The sequence below is a fragment of the Melanostigma gelatinosum genome (genome assembly GCF_949748355.1).
Source record: "Melanostigma gelatinosum genome assembly, chromosome: 12".
NCBI lineage: Eukaryota > Metazoa > Chordata > Actinopteri > Perciformes > Zoarcidae > Melanostigma > Melanostigma gelatinosum.
In genome coordinates, this window is record NC_136645.1 from 1,572,446 (window position 1) to 1,587,445 (window position 15,000).

The 15,000-nt window shown below is 44.1% G+C and overlaps 1 protein-coding gene across 1 annotated transcript in view; it reads right to left on the reverse strand.

Moving 5' to 3' along the window:
• Positions 1 to 15,000, reverse strand: part of kcnq5a (potassium voltage-gated channel, KQT-like subfamily, member 5a) — a 75,612-nt gene that overhangs the window by 18,127 nt on the left and 42,485 nt on the right. The window contains exons 2-7 of the mRNA XM_079279960.1: positions 7,875 to 7,965; positions 6,918 to 7,044; positions 5,597 to 5,772; positions 3,776 to 3,901; positions 2,510 to 2,620; positions 2,076 to 2,171 (exon numbers count right to left, since the gene is read on the reverse strand). Of these exons, the coding sequence (XP_079136086.1) occupies positions 2,076 to 2,171; positions 2,510 to 2,620; positions 3,776 to 3,901; positions 5,597 to 5,772; positions 6,918 to 7,044; positions 7,875 to 7,965 (727 nt within the window). The remainder of the gene's footprint in view (positions 1 to 2,075; positions 2,172 to 2,509; positions 2,621 to 3,775; positions 3,902 to 5,596; positions 5,773 to 6,917; positions 7,045 to 7,874; positions 7,966 to 15,000) is intronic.

Sequence of the window (15,000 nt, forward strand, 5' to 3'; positions counted from 1 at the left end):
TGTTGCAAATGGTTCTGTGTAGAACCTCAGCCCTTCATTGAAGAACTTATGTGTACGGAAGTGTTCACACGTGTTTGTCGGTGAGAACGTTCTGCGTGTAGAGTCTTTCATAAATTTATTGGGGCCGCATGATAATTCACTTGGACCCAACGGAACCTCGTCGATGGCGCCAGGTGTGTTTCCGAGATTTGTGACACGACTGGAGGCCGTTAAATAAACACTTTGCACCGACAGGATGGGAATCTAACACGGGAACACAACTCTGGCTGCTGCTTCGTTAAGCTACTCCGGAGACTACTTCAAAGTCTTTTGCAGATTCACTCTTTAAAAATACAGTGGACAGGTGGCATTGCCGTTTGAAGACAGACAAGAGACTCACACACACACACACACACACACACGCACACACACAGTGGTTCAAAGCAGGAAGAGCTGTGTGAGATGAGGGGAGTGAAGTGACGGACAGAATGTCATCAACATATTTAACACATCAAAAGCTGCTTCCAAGTTTCCTTTTACCTGTTGAGGAAAATGTTACGAGGTTGGCAGACAACAGACAGAGACCAGGTGTTTGACACGAAGCCAGAAAGACAGAAACAAGATCAACACACACGGACTAATTGATGTCTTGAGGATCAATCGGGCTCCCACTGGTCTTTGTCAAGCAGAGCAAAGGATCCGTAACAAAGAGGACGGACAAAAGTAAATGTTGAGATTTGTTTTTCTACATGAATGTATTTGAAAATATACACGTCGAGACAATCAATCGTGTCTCATCTAAAGCACTGGTTTGGAAGTGAAACATACGTGAATTCACCATTACCCACCACAGTATATAAACGCTATATCTTCATGCATACGTACAAAGATTTCCAAGTCTATCACCAGGAAGTTCAGGAAGTCAAACACATGACTGAGGAATTCTGGTGAGTTGGTAGAATTGTACATATATATCCATCCAATTCCCATTTACTGTTACATCCTGTGTACGCTCATGGTTTCCATTATTTGATCGCCTGAATGCACCATTAAACAATTAACAGAATGGATTATTGGATAGTGAGGACAGTAAAATGTAGCATGTGTCTAGAAACCTTTCCATTCGGACAAAGATGTAAGTTTGGGTAACAATTTACTTTTTTCTGTGTTGTTTCCACTTCCAAATGTGTAGTTTTGGTCATGATTGCTCGTATTGCTTGAAGACCTCGCTAAAGACGTGTCCAACAACTGGGACACCTGGTGCTACATCCCCACATTTCAACAATGAAGCTACTTTTTATATCGACATAAGATTCAATAGTCCACAAATGGCTTCCAGGCCGACGCCACGCGTTAACATTAAACAGTGTGTTCTAGTAACGGGCTCTCGAGACTTCCAGCAGTTTGGAGGAATTACGCGTATTCTGGCCCTGCTGTTAGTAGTTAGCTTTCTTTCTAATAACTGATGACTGTATATTCATATTGTAGAAGAGGTGAAATGCTGCCCCCTAGAGGTTTTGGAGCAGGTGGCTGCATCATAAACATTGCAGCTTTGAAGGAGAAAAAATAATGCGTGTTTGATGGAAAATTTCACACGGAAGGTGATGGTAGTTAATACGGTAGAAAGGTATACACACACACACGCGCACACACACACACAGAAACAGTCCAGATCAGACATTTATAATTCATCAGAAGGTAATACAGCTGGTCTCGTCTGTTACTATGAGTGACGGTTTGGAGGAGCGTCAGCAACAGGGACTGGTCACCATGGAAGCAGCTCATAAAAATCCCAGCAGTTTGTGTTTGCTGTTGGACCCGAGAGCGTCAGCCTCACACACACACACACACACACTTAATGAAACACCTTCACTCTGATAGGAGGAGAGATGGTGAAACTCACACACACAAATCAAAGTGTAAAGAGTGGACACACAGAGACACAGAGAAAAGCTGAAAGACGGTGAAAACAGAAATGACAAATACACGAAAATCTGTTTTGTGTTCACACTGGTCCTCAGCTGCTGCAACAAAATTCAGTAGAGGGGAAGTGTGTGTTGCAGTCTGCGTGTGTGTGTGTGTGTGTGTGTGTGTACCTGGACGAGGCTGGCAGCTGGGTTCCTCCTCTTTTCAAAGTGCTTCTGTCGATGCTGCTCTTGCACTTTCAGGGCAAAGCCTGACCCGAGGATGCCCTACACACAAAAACACACACACACACACACACAAAAACACACACACACACACACACAAAAACACACACACACACACACACACACACACACACACACACACACAAAAACACACGCACACACACACACACAAACACACACCCACACACACACACACACAAACACAAAAACACACGCACACACACACACACAAACACACACCCACACACAAAAACACACACCCACACACACACGCACACACACACACACTTGAGTTTTGAACTTTAGCTTTCTGGAGCTGAGAGGGAATAAATGTGAGCGGTCACGGTGTTTTTATAATGTGCAGCCTGTGTTTGACTCACCGCCGGCAGAGCGAAGAAGGAGATCCCCAGCAGAGCAAAACCGGCGGATAACAAGCGTCCCGTCCACGTCTGCGGGGTTTTGTCACCGTAGCCGATGGTTGTGAGGGTGATCTGAAGGATCAGGGGTCAACAGTCAGGTTAGTATCAAAGGTAATACAGGAGTACTGTTGTCTCCTTGGTCTCATTTCCTAAATTTAAATTCAAAGCTGCAGACGTTTTTCAGAACAAATCTTGCAAAATCTTGGAAGGGGCCCTTGTCCTTGGCTGTGGCTGCAGCGTACCAGACCGTGATGGAGGAGCAGAGGATGGACTCGATGATGGCTCTCTAACTTTGTTGGTTTTGTTGCTTGAACCTAACTGTTGGTTTTGTTGCTTAAACCTAACTGTTGGTTTAGTCGACTAAACCTAACTGTTGGTTTAGTCGACTAAACCTAACTGTTGGTTTAGTTGACTCAACCTAACTGTTGGTTTAGTCGACTAAACCTAACTGTTGGTTTAGTCGACTAAACCTAACTGTTGGTTTAGTCGACTAAACCTAACTGTTGGTTTAGTCGACTAAACCTAACTGTTGGTTTAGTTGACTAAACCTAACTGTTGGTTTCTTAATATAATGTGTTGGTAAACACGTCTGGTTCTCAAATAAAAGAGGAAGGACGAGTACTTTTGGATATTGCAGATTCACATGGTGCTCAGTAGCTCGTATTCTCTCTTCGTCAGCTCTCGTGTTGTGTGAGGCTTAACTTCACCTTTTCACTAAAATGATGTAACAGCTTGTAACAGAAAGAATAAGATGCTGCAGGACCACAGAATGAGGGAACACAGTGAGTCATTCCCACAAGAATCTAACGGGTCAGTCTCACCGGGCAGCAGGAGAAAATTGAATCTATCGATTGGGCCGTTTCTTGTTCATGTGTTTTTCTTCCAGTATTTAATCGGTTTCAGATGTAGGAGACAATACAGCCAGCCAAGTGTCCTATTGCAGGTGTCATTAAGGTCAAAAAGAAGTGTAAATGGAAAGATATCACTGTTGTAGTACAAAAAGCATAACTCCAATTGTGTTGCTTTCTTTGATTTAGACTGTGATCAAAGGCAGCGACCGTTCTAAATCATCTTTAAAAAGTCCTTAAAACCCAAACATGTTAAATGGATAAGGGTGTGTCTTTAGAAATGTAGACCATATGTCATTATTGTTGACATAAAATTCATGAAAACCTTTTATTCAAAGGGCGTTTAAAAGGTGTCACAGATGTTTGTGTGTTTGCTCACCGTGCCCCACCACAGAGCGTCGGCGTAGGTGGCGAACTCCTTGTTGAATTCTTTCTCCACCAGATAAACCAAGAAGGAGGAGAAGATCAGCACCAGGAACCCGATGTACCAGGCCGTCACCAGCTCCTACGGGACACACCAACAATCATTATCGTCAATACATAAAAAGCCTCACACTGTTTTAAAAGGGGAAAACTAACCTTTACTCCCGAAAGTAATCGATACCTTTTAGGGGATAAAGTCAGGCAGTCAGGGACTTTTTAATTGTGTAAAAATAGCAATACTACAGTGTAGAAATACTCGAAATGTTAGCTGAGTATAAGTAAAATCTAAATATACTTAAAGTAACAAAGTTAAAAGTACTCATTATGCAAATAGCCAATTTCAGAATGAAATATTTATTATATTAGTGATGCATTCATGTGTTCATCACTTTTAATTTACACATACTGGCAGTTTGTGATTGATTTCCCGCCAGGGATCAATAAAGTTTTATTTAAATCTATAATATTACATCATAATTCAGTTGTTGACTATATTTCGTATTAACAATCTCAATCTGCTATCTAGTGGAGTAAAAAGTACAATATTGAGATGAAGAGGAAGTATAAAGTACAAGTACCTCAAAATTAAATGTACTTCCCCCGGCTAGAATTTGGGGTCTATACAACACAGAGTCATTGGTTTCTCTCTCATTTAAAAGTGTAAACATACAAAAATAAAGTTAAATATTATAATAACATGATCTGTGTATAATTACATCATGTGAACCGCAGATTAATTACACACGTTAACAAAAGTTTTACTGAAGATGGTTCTCCTCCAATACTCAGTGTTTCTAGTCTCTGATCTCTGATCTTTCATTGTAAACAACCAATCAGAGAGCTCGTAACGTTAGCAGCACCGCTAACGGCTAACCAACGGAGGAGAGCTAGTAACATTAGCAGCACCGCTAACGGCTGACCAACAGAGGAGAGCTAGTAACATTAGCAGCACCGCTAACAGCTAACCAACAGGAGGAGAGCTAGTAACATTAGCAGCACCGCTAACAGCTAACCAACAGGAGGAGAGCTAGTAACATTAGCAGCACCGCTAACAGCTAACCAACAGGAGGAGAGCTAGTAACATTAGCAGCACCGCTAACGGCTAACCAACGGAGGTTCACTTCAGTTACATTATGATGCCTTCAGGCTCTGCTCAGTGAACATGAGTACTGGCTGAAGGTAAATTATGACGTTATCATGATGTGTTCACATGTAATCTGTAAAATGTAGTTTTGGTGATAAACTTGAATAAATCCAGTAGTTTGAAGGAGATGTTTTCACATGAATATAAAATAGATATTAGAGATGAATTATGAGATGTTTAACTTCATAACACAAGCTCTAAGCACCATTATTATACATCATTAAAATACTAAAATTGATGAGATAAAAATACAATCTTTTATTTCCTTATCATTTGAATTGGAAGACAGTAACAAAGTAAAAGTATGACATTTAGAACATTTGTTGATGGTTTACTGACTTCAGAGCGGTTGAGATTATTAACAGTCTGGATCCTTGTAGACCAGCTGCTTTAGTGGATCTGTATCTGTTAATATGGATCATCAATTAGTATCAGCGACAAAAGAAACGTGATCACGGATCTAAAAGTTATATTTGTTCCCATTTTTCTTTTGTTAGTTAATTAACATGAGCAGTAAAAACCACCACGACTGAACGGACAAAAAGCACGACATGAACAAACAACACCCAGATGACAGACGAGGCCGAGTACATTACGTCACCGATACTTTGAATACGGTTGAAGCGGTCCTACCTTACTATGCGCATAAACTACAGATCCCAGGAGCTTCCAGGTCCCTCCCCGGCGGTCCATGCGCACCATGCGCAGGATCTGCAGGAAGCGAAGGCTACGCAGCGCCGACGTGGCAAAGATGTTACCCTGGCTACCGGCTGAAACCACAGCAACCGAGGCGATGAGAACGATGATGTCTGGGGGGGTGAAAGGTCACAGGGTGCAGAAGATTAGTAACAGGAACTGTGGTCGGCTCGTCCATCCATGTTTGTTTCCCTTTAGTCTTCCTCTGTCATTCTGTCCACAACCCTTAAAATATCCCACTTTTCTTCTCTTGTGTTACCAGCAGACCGTCCTCCATGTATATAAATAACGTAATGACATGAGGACGATCTCTTGAAATGACTCCGTAAGATAACTCAGGTTTAACAGGAAGTGTAAAGAGTGAAATATTACGCCGGAGAGAAGAACAAACAAACCCAAAGTGTTTTTGAAAGGGTTTGAAAAACATGTTTTCTTTTAAAAATACACCATTTATCATCGCCGGAAGCTGAAAGGACAGAAATGATTGTCGTGTTGACCCTTTTCAGACATTCCTTTCATACTGAAGCTTGTGATTGTGATATTTCATCTCGTGTATTCTTTTAACAATTCTCGAGCAGAGGAGATACAGAAGAGGCTGTAAGTCGAGGTTGTCAAAATGTAGATTGGTCAACATATATATATATATATATATATATATATATACACGAGATATATATATATATATATATATATATATATATATATATATATATATATATATATATATATATATATACAGAGCACTTGGAGCCTCGGTTTCTTTTCCCAATATTGGTAACACGGGTAACTTAGAAAAATGTTGGATATGTAGATTCCGATTTTTGTAATAAAAATGATCTTAGAAATTCAACTTCTGTTTTTTGATTTATTGCACAAAAGACATGTTGAGTTCCGTAGAGGTGCAGGACTTAAATCCATTTGATTATTAATAATATATATGATGCTGTGAAAAACGAGTTGGAGTTGTGAATGGCCTCATTGATAAACTACACCGTTAAATAGAAACAACTAAACATTACTTTCATTTTGACATTCCTATTTTAGTTTTATTTTCTTGATTTATTTTGTGTCCAGACATCAAGAGAGATCTTTGTGTTCCTGTTTTATGTATAATTTACAAGTGTTGTCTGACACACGCACGCACGCGCGCACACACACACACACACACACACACACACACACACACACACACACACACACACACACACACACACACACACACACACACACACACACACACACACACACACAGACCTACCTATGACACAGAACGGTTTCCTGGCGAAGCGGAGGCGTCCCTGCCAGCCTCGGTAGCGGCAGCAGCAGCCTGCGCTCCATATCCTGATGATGTACTCCAGACCAAACACTACGATCATCACAAACTCCTACACACACACACACACACACACACAAAAACAAAAAAAATACGATAAAATGTAGAAGCACTAGCAGTAAAGAAACTATTGTGCTGTCAATATGATGGACATGTGAATTAAATGACGTGTCCTGTCATTGAGTACATGAGTGTGTTTTTAAGTCACTAACACACTGTTTTATTAATGTTAAACATGTTGATGTATCCTGACAAAGAGCAGCAGTAATTCATCTTGTTGAAAATGTCTGTATTCCATTTAGTTGTGCCCTCTTATCGTTACGCACGTAGCAACCTGTCAATCACCGTGTAGCCCCGCCCTAAAGCATCCCCTGCTTTATGGTCTGTGTGACTCTAAATGGACCATAATGCACTATACCATAATGTATAACTTTCCTCCACTTCATTGGTGTGGAAGCAGAGAAAGATGTCTCACATCCTGGACGAATGAAAGTGTCTGAGTCGTCCCTCCTGCTGCTCTGACTGATGGTTGTTCTGCTTAATCACATCGGAGGCACAGACTCTGAACTTTAATTCAATTGTAACAGCGTGATTTTGATCTGGAGCAGCAAAGGAGTCGATCATTACAGTTCATTATAGTGCTGAGAATGCACAATCAGCATTTCTAATCACTCAGACACACACACACACACACACGTTCAATAATACTCATTTAATCATGTGACACTTTCAAAATTCATCAGTTTAGAATAACATAAACTCAGTGAGCTCATACTCACTTCCTGTGTGTGTGTGTGTGTGTGTGTGTGTGTGTGTGTGTGTGTGTGTGTGTGTGTGTGTGTGTGTGTGTGTGTGTGTGTGTGTGTGTGGGTGTCCTACTACCAAGATGAGCAGGCAGTGTGCAGAGAATTCCTGGTGAGCAGGGATGGTGGAAAACACGGAGAGAACCAGACATCCAAACACCAGGACGAAGCTGTGGAGACAAAATGCACACACACACACACACACACACACACACACACACACACACACACACACACACACACACACACACACATTAAAATCAGCTGTGCGTAATAAATAAAATCGAATCACTGAGTTTTGTCTCGTTAGCCCCGGTAACACACAGACACAGAATTGCTGAACGTGAAGCTGCCGGCTCTACAATGAGGTGATTATTTCTCCTCTGCTGGGCGACATTAACCAGGAATTAGACCGTACCAAACATTATTACCAGGCTAAGCTCTGTGTAAAGCTCCATCAGGCTTTATTACGTTACTGCTACTTGTCCTGTATGAATGGACTGAACACTGGCTGAACAAGCAGTTTACTTGTGATGATGGTGTGTGTGTGTGTGTGTGTGTGTGTTTGATCTGTAGTCCAGTTATTCCCTTAAAGCTGAAGAGGGAAGATTTATTCCTTTAAAGTAATGATCTGTCAGCCTTTTCTTCTCGACGTCATCATTGTTGTGATGTTTCTGAACAGTACAGCGACTTTAAATGACACTCGCTTATGGACCACCAACCACAGCCTGTGTGTCAGAAGTGGACGGAGTCATCGTGACGTCACCCGCTGGTTTGTGGACTCGGCCACTTTGCCATCTTGGATCGCCATGTTGTTGTTTTTGTGGCCAATGAACAGGAAGTGACCATATCTGGACTGAGGAGGAGTGAGACCTGTCAATCAGCGTGTAGCCCCGCCCTAAAGCATCCCCTGCTTTATGGTCTGTGTGACTCTAAATGGACCATAATGTACTAAATGAACATCATGCTGTATTGAAGAAGACTTGAAACTAGAGATTGAACCATAAACTCATGTTCACATAAACGTTTTAAATGTAACTTTTTCTTGCTACAAGCCCAACAAACCAAAAGCCTCCTCCACTCTATCGGGGTGGAGACATTCCAGAGGTGATGTCTAAGGAAAGCCTGGGAGCGTCAAACCAAGACCACCATTGATACGAATGGAGGTAAGTATGAATATCTGTGTTTTGCAATGAACTGAGATAACTCTCTATAAAACATTGGTTCTAATTCGTTCAATTGTTCCCCTTCCTCCCGACGTCCTCCTCTGCTGCTCCACTCTGTCCCTGGTAAGTCATATGGCAACCTGGTTAATGAGCAAATACATATTAGAACTTCACAGAGCAGCTTCCAGGCAACATACGCGCCGGCTAGCAGCCTCAGCCTGTGTTCTCTCTCAATGCTTCCTTTTTGTAAAGATGCCATCTGTCTCTCTGATGTTTGCTGTCTTCTCGTCGCTGCAGTGTTTGTTTTCTGTGTACAGAATGTGCTCCAACCTCTCGTCTTATTTCCTCTTTCATCTTTTGTGCTCTTTGTCTCTCCCTCCTTTCCTCCATTTCTTCAGTCTCTCTCTCTCTCCTGTATGATTGATGGCACCATTTATTTTCCATGAGGAACATGAAAAGGGCGGTGTGTGTGCATGTGTGTGAATAGTGTGTGTGTGTACCTGCAGATGAGCACTGATGGTTCCTAACATCTGCATCTGATAGCAGCTACGTCTTTCACAGCTCTTTCCTGTCACACAGTCGGCATGGAGAGCTGATGAGGTGGTGACCACCGATCAACCGTGAATACTTACTTCAAAATATGAAACGCTAACCTGAGCGCCTGCTGGTTCATTACACAGAACCGTCTGAAAATCAAGCAAACTGTTTCCGAAGTATTCTAGATAAGAGCGAACAGAAATAGAAGATAGTAGAATATAAATAGAATCGACTTAGTATCCATCTGAGTCCCTATTTCAGAAAGCAGGACATGATATTTTAGCGATAATGACGATTCATTCGTTTCATTTTCACACTAAAAAAAGCTCGGTTGAATGTCAGCAAACGGAATCAAACCACTGAGTTGTTGTGTAATTGTGAAATGAAACATCAGGACTCATTAGCATAAAAGGTTTGTTTCTCTCTGTTCACGTCACACAACGCCGAGGTCAACAAATAAAAGAGTGAAATCACACAAAGGACTGCGAGCGTCACGACGATGGATGAGATGAAAGAGGATTGTTCACAGAACTTGATTACGTGTCTCATCATGTATAACTTCAAGCGCACATTAATTCTCTCTGACAAAAGTAACAAAACATTCCTCCGTCACATTCAAAACCACATCTATTACTGCAGCGCTGTTTTCCTCTTGAGGATAATAATATAATATAATATAATGAGAGGATAATAATATAATGATCCATGAACTATTATTGTCATTGTTATTATTATTATGTTCACAAGTGTGAAATAAATGAACATGTGGCCAACTTAGCTTAAGAGTTGATAAGAATAGTGTATTTCTCCACGTTAATGTATTCCTAGCATTCATAATCAATACCTCCACCTCTTCCTGTTTATTGATTGAAGGTGAAATCGTTCAGAGTTCACAGACAAGGAACACAATGACACACGGGATCAACAACGCTGCTGCATTGATCAGTGCCCTCGTCCATTCAATACTTCATATTCGTCAGATTACCTTTGGACTGTTATGAAAACCCACCACTTTATATTTGAACTCTTTGCTGCCCCTTAAAGAATCACACCAGTATTTCTGCATGTTTTCATTTATTATGATCATTGATTGACGCAGACTCCATCTTTCTCATCTGGGCAGGGGAAAGAAAAAAACAAAAACCTTCCAAAAAAAACCCCAAAAGTCACAGAGAGGCCGATTTGCAGGGTACTAATATAATCACATGGCCGGTGTGTTTGGTGTAATATTGTAGGTACGGAAGGTAATTTACTGTGGAATTTTAATTTGAGGAATTACAGACGTGGCAGATTCTCACGAGATTAAGATCACAGACGACCTCTGACATTATTACAGTTACGAGCGTTCACCAGGTCACACGAGTACCTTTTCTCCTCGCGACCATGCAAGTGTCTTTAATTAAAGAACAAGTTTGAGAAATACAACGTTGGTATTCTCGTTAAGAGTTAGACGAGAAGGAGATCAACCTGCTTCCAGTCTTTATGCTAAGCTAAGCTAATCATCGCTAGATCCAACAGAGCCAAAGACACGAGGTCAGTATTGATCAGCTCATCTGAAGGAGAATACACATATTTTCAAAAAATATCAATGAAATGCTTGTGATGGATGGTGCATCTGAAACATTTCTATGGCGGTTATTTTGTTCAATATGTAAAATGGATTCCTACAGCGCAGCCACGATGGCAGAAAGCAGCCCGGAGAGGAAAGAGAAGCTCATCAGCCAACACTGATAACGTGGCAGCTGTTTGGTGACATTCGGTACCTGGAAACAGCTGTGATATTATTCCACAGTGGCAGCGAGGACATGACGTGCTCCAGACGCCACACAGATAATTGCTTTTGTTAAATATCTCCGCTGAGCATCAGACCTACATCTGGTAAAGTTGGTGCTTCACGTCCTCAGAGAGAGAGACACACAGAGAGACAGAGAGAGAGAGAGAGAGAGAGAGACAGAGAGAGAGAGAGAGATTTTTTTTTGATTTTTAGAAAACCTTTATTTTACTGTTTTTTTTGGTCTTTCCTCAAGTAATATGAACAAACAAAACCCTGTCGCCGTGGCAATGGATGAGAAGCAACTTTTCACAACAAAAACACAACAAAAAACAAACAAAAGAGTGCATTTTCACAAGATGTCCAAGAATCGATGAGTTCATTTCGCACTGTACTTAATCCTAGATCCGAAAACTGATCTGTGGAGTCAGGAGTTCCTCAAGTAATATGAACAAACAAAACACCGTCGCCGTGGCAATGGATTAGAAGCAACACTTCACAACAAAAACACAACAAAAAACAAACAAAAGAGTGCATTTTCACAATATGTCCAAGAATCGATGAGTTCATTTCGCTCTGTACTTAATCCGAGATCCGAAAACTGATCTGTAGAGTCAGGAGTTCAGGATGCTCCTGCTCCGCCGGTTGAGTCCTCAGAGGGTCACAGCATGCTGCTGAGACCTGGAGTCCTCAGAGGGTCACAGCATGCTGCTGAGACCCGGGTCGTGCCGTCCTGGATGCCCGTCCTGGCTCCGTCCCCCAGCGGTCCGTGAAACAGCCGGTGTGGGGACGTGGGCCCCGGTCTCTTCACTTAACTCCATCGTTGTTTGTCTCTTTCCTGATTGTCTGAACTATTTTCTTTAGTCTGTATCCTTCCTGCTTCGTGAGGCCTCCTCTGTCCTTGCTCCTCATGTGCGATCTGGCCGAGCTGGAGAGCTTCTCCGTGTCAGAGAGGTAGTCCTCCACTCTGGCTCCTTTCACGTTCTTGCTCTTCTTCAGATACTCCTGTATCTCCTCCACACTGTATCCTTCCGAGTCCTTACGGCTGTCGGCCTCATGTTTAGAGGGCCCACTTTCAGCAGCAGCGTCTTTCTCCAAACCGGGTTCAGCGTCTTCCTCCAGACTGGATTCAGCATCTTTCTCCGGACTGGATTCAGAGTCCGTCTCCAGACTGGGCTCACGCTCAGCAGCACCTACACTTCCTGTCATCGCCACTTTTTTGGCCTGTGAGTGTCCACGATTGTCCCCCTTCTTTCTCTTCGGCCGAGTAACCTTGAGACGCTCCTCGTCTTCCTCCATATCTACCTCACTACCTTCCTCCACCTGTCCTCCAGTACTCTTCCTCACTCCCTGCAGCCCACTCGTCTCCTCCACCCTCACCTCTTGTGCCACCCCCGTCCCCTCCCCCCTCACCTCCTGGGCCGCACCCGTCTCCTCCCCCCTCGCCTCCTGGGCCACACTTGTCTCCTCCCTCCTCGCCTCCTGAGCTCCACTTGTTCCCTCATGTCCATCCGGCTTGTCCCCTCTGTCCTCCTCCTCAGTGCCTTTCTGGTTCTGGTCTTCATGAGCACCGGTTTGCCCAGGACACTCTCTGCTCATATGCCCTTCTTTCCCACAGCTGTAACATTTAAAATCATCAGTCTTCGCAAAAATGACATAGTCAAAGTCCTCCACAGTGATTTTGAACACGAGGTTCACCTCCCTGCTCCTGTTGCTGGGGATCATGCGGACCTGTCTCCTGTGAGACACTACGTGCCGTAACAGCGGGGACTTAAACCCCGAGGACATTCTCCTAACCGGAGACACCACCTTCCCGTGTTTGGCCAGCTCTCTGACGATGTCATCGTTCCTAATGAACGGAGGAACGTTCGATACGGTGACTTGTACCGCCGGTGAGCTGAGAGCGTAAGCGGGTAGGAAAAGCTCGCCCACCTCCACCCCGTTGTCCGACACCACTTCCGCCGCTTCTAAGCTGTCTAAAAATACGACCACATTGCTGTTCATCCGTGCTGCGGACTTCACGCTGCTGTGGCCGACAAGATCACCTACTGCCAGACTGATTTGCTCCACCGAACACCCGAACAGCGGCGGGATCCTCACCCCGTGCTTCCTGGTCAAATCACTGAGGCCCATGGCGGCGCCTAGCCGCCGACAGCTCGCGCTGATCGGCTACAAACACCCCCAAACAAAGACCCTAAAAGTGCACACACACCCCGTGAACCCTCCACACTACACTACACTATCATCCCCAACATTACCCAACGAAGAAAAAATGCCGAAAAACACGTTAAATTTCGCTCTCAAAATCTCCGCTCCTGCAGCTCCGCACACCTCCGTCCACTCAGAGAGAGAGAGAGAGACAGAGAGAGACAGAGAGAGACAGAGAGAGACAGAGAGAGAGACAGAGAGAGAGACAGAGAGAGATTTTTTTTTGATTTTTTAAAAAACCTTTATTTTACGTTTTTTTTTGGTCTTTCCTCAAGTAATATGAACAAACAAAACATCGTTGCCGTGGCAATGGATTTGAAGCAACTCTTCACAAAAAAACCAAAACAAAAACCAATCAAAATAGTGTCTTTTCACAATATGTACAAGAATCGTTGAGTTCATTTCGCTCTGTACTTAACCCTAGATCTGAAAAACTGATCTGTAGAGTCAGGAGTTCAGGATGCTCCTGTTCCGCCGGTTGAGTCCTCAGAGGGTCACAGCATGCTGCTGAGACCTGGAGTCCTCAGAGGGTCACAGCATGCTGCTGAGACCTGGGTCGTGCCGTCCTGGATGCCCGTCCTGGCTCCGTCCCCCCGCGGTCCGTGAAACCGCCGGTGTGGGGACGTGGGCCCCGGTCTCCTTACTTTGCTCCATCTTTGTCCATCTCCTTCCGTATTGTCTGAACTATTTTCTTTAGTCTGAAGCCCTCCTGCTTCGTGAGACCTCCTCTGTCCTTGCTCCTCATGTGCGATCTGGCCGAGCTGGAGAGCTTCTCCGTGTCAGAGAGGTAGTCCTCCACTCTGGCTCCTTTCACGTTCTTGCTTTTTTTCAGATACTCCTGTATCTCCTCCACACTGTATCCTTCAGAGTCCTTACGGCTGCCGGCCTCGTGTTTAGAGGGCTCACTCTCAGCAGCAGCGTCCTTCTCCAGACTGGATTCAGCGTCTTTCTCCAGACTGGATTCAGCATCGTTCCCCAGACTGGATTCAGAGTCCGTCTCCAGACTGGGCTCACTCTCAGCAGCACCTACACTTGCTGTCATCGCCACTTTCTTGGCCTGTGAATTGCCACGACTTTCCCCCTTCTTTCTCTTCAGCCGAGGAACCTTGAGCTGCTCCTCGTCTTCCTCCATATCTACCTCACTACCGTCCTCCACCTGTCCTCCAGTACTCTTCCTCACTCCCTGCAGCCCACTTGGCCCATCCACCCTCACCTCTTGGGCCACCCCCGTCCCCCCCCCCCTCACCTCCTGGGCCACACCCGTCCCCTCCACCCTCACCTCTTGGGCCACACTTATCGCCTCCCCCCATCACCTCCTGGGCCACACTTGTCTCCTCCACCCTCGCCTCCTGGGCCACACTTGCCTCCTCCAGCCTCGCCTCATGAGCTCCACTTGTTCCCTCATGTCCGTCCTGCTTGTCCCCTCTGCCCTCCTCCTCAGTGCCTTTCTGGTTCTGGTCCTCATGAGACCCGGTTTCCCCCGGACACTCTCTGCTCATATGCCCTTCTTTCCCACAGCTGTA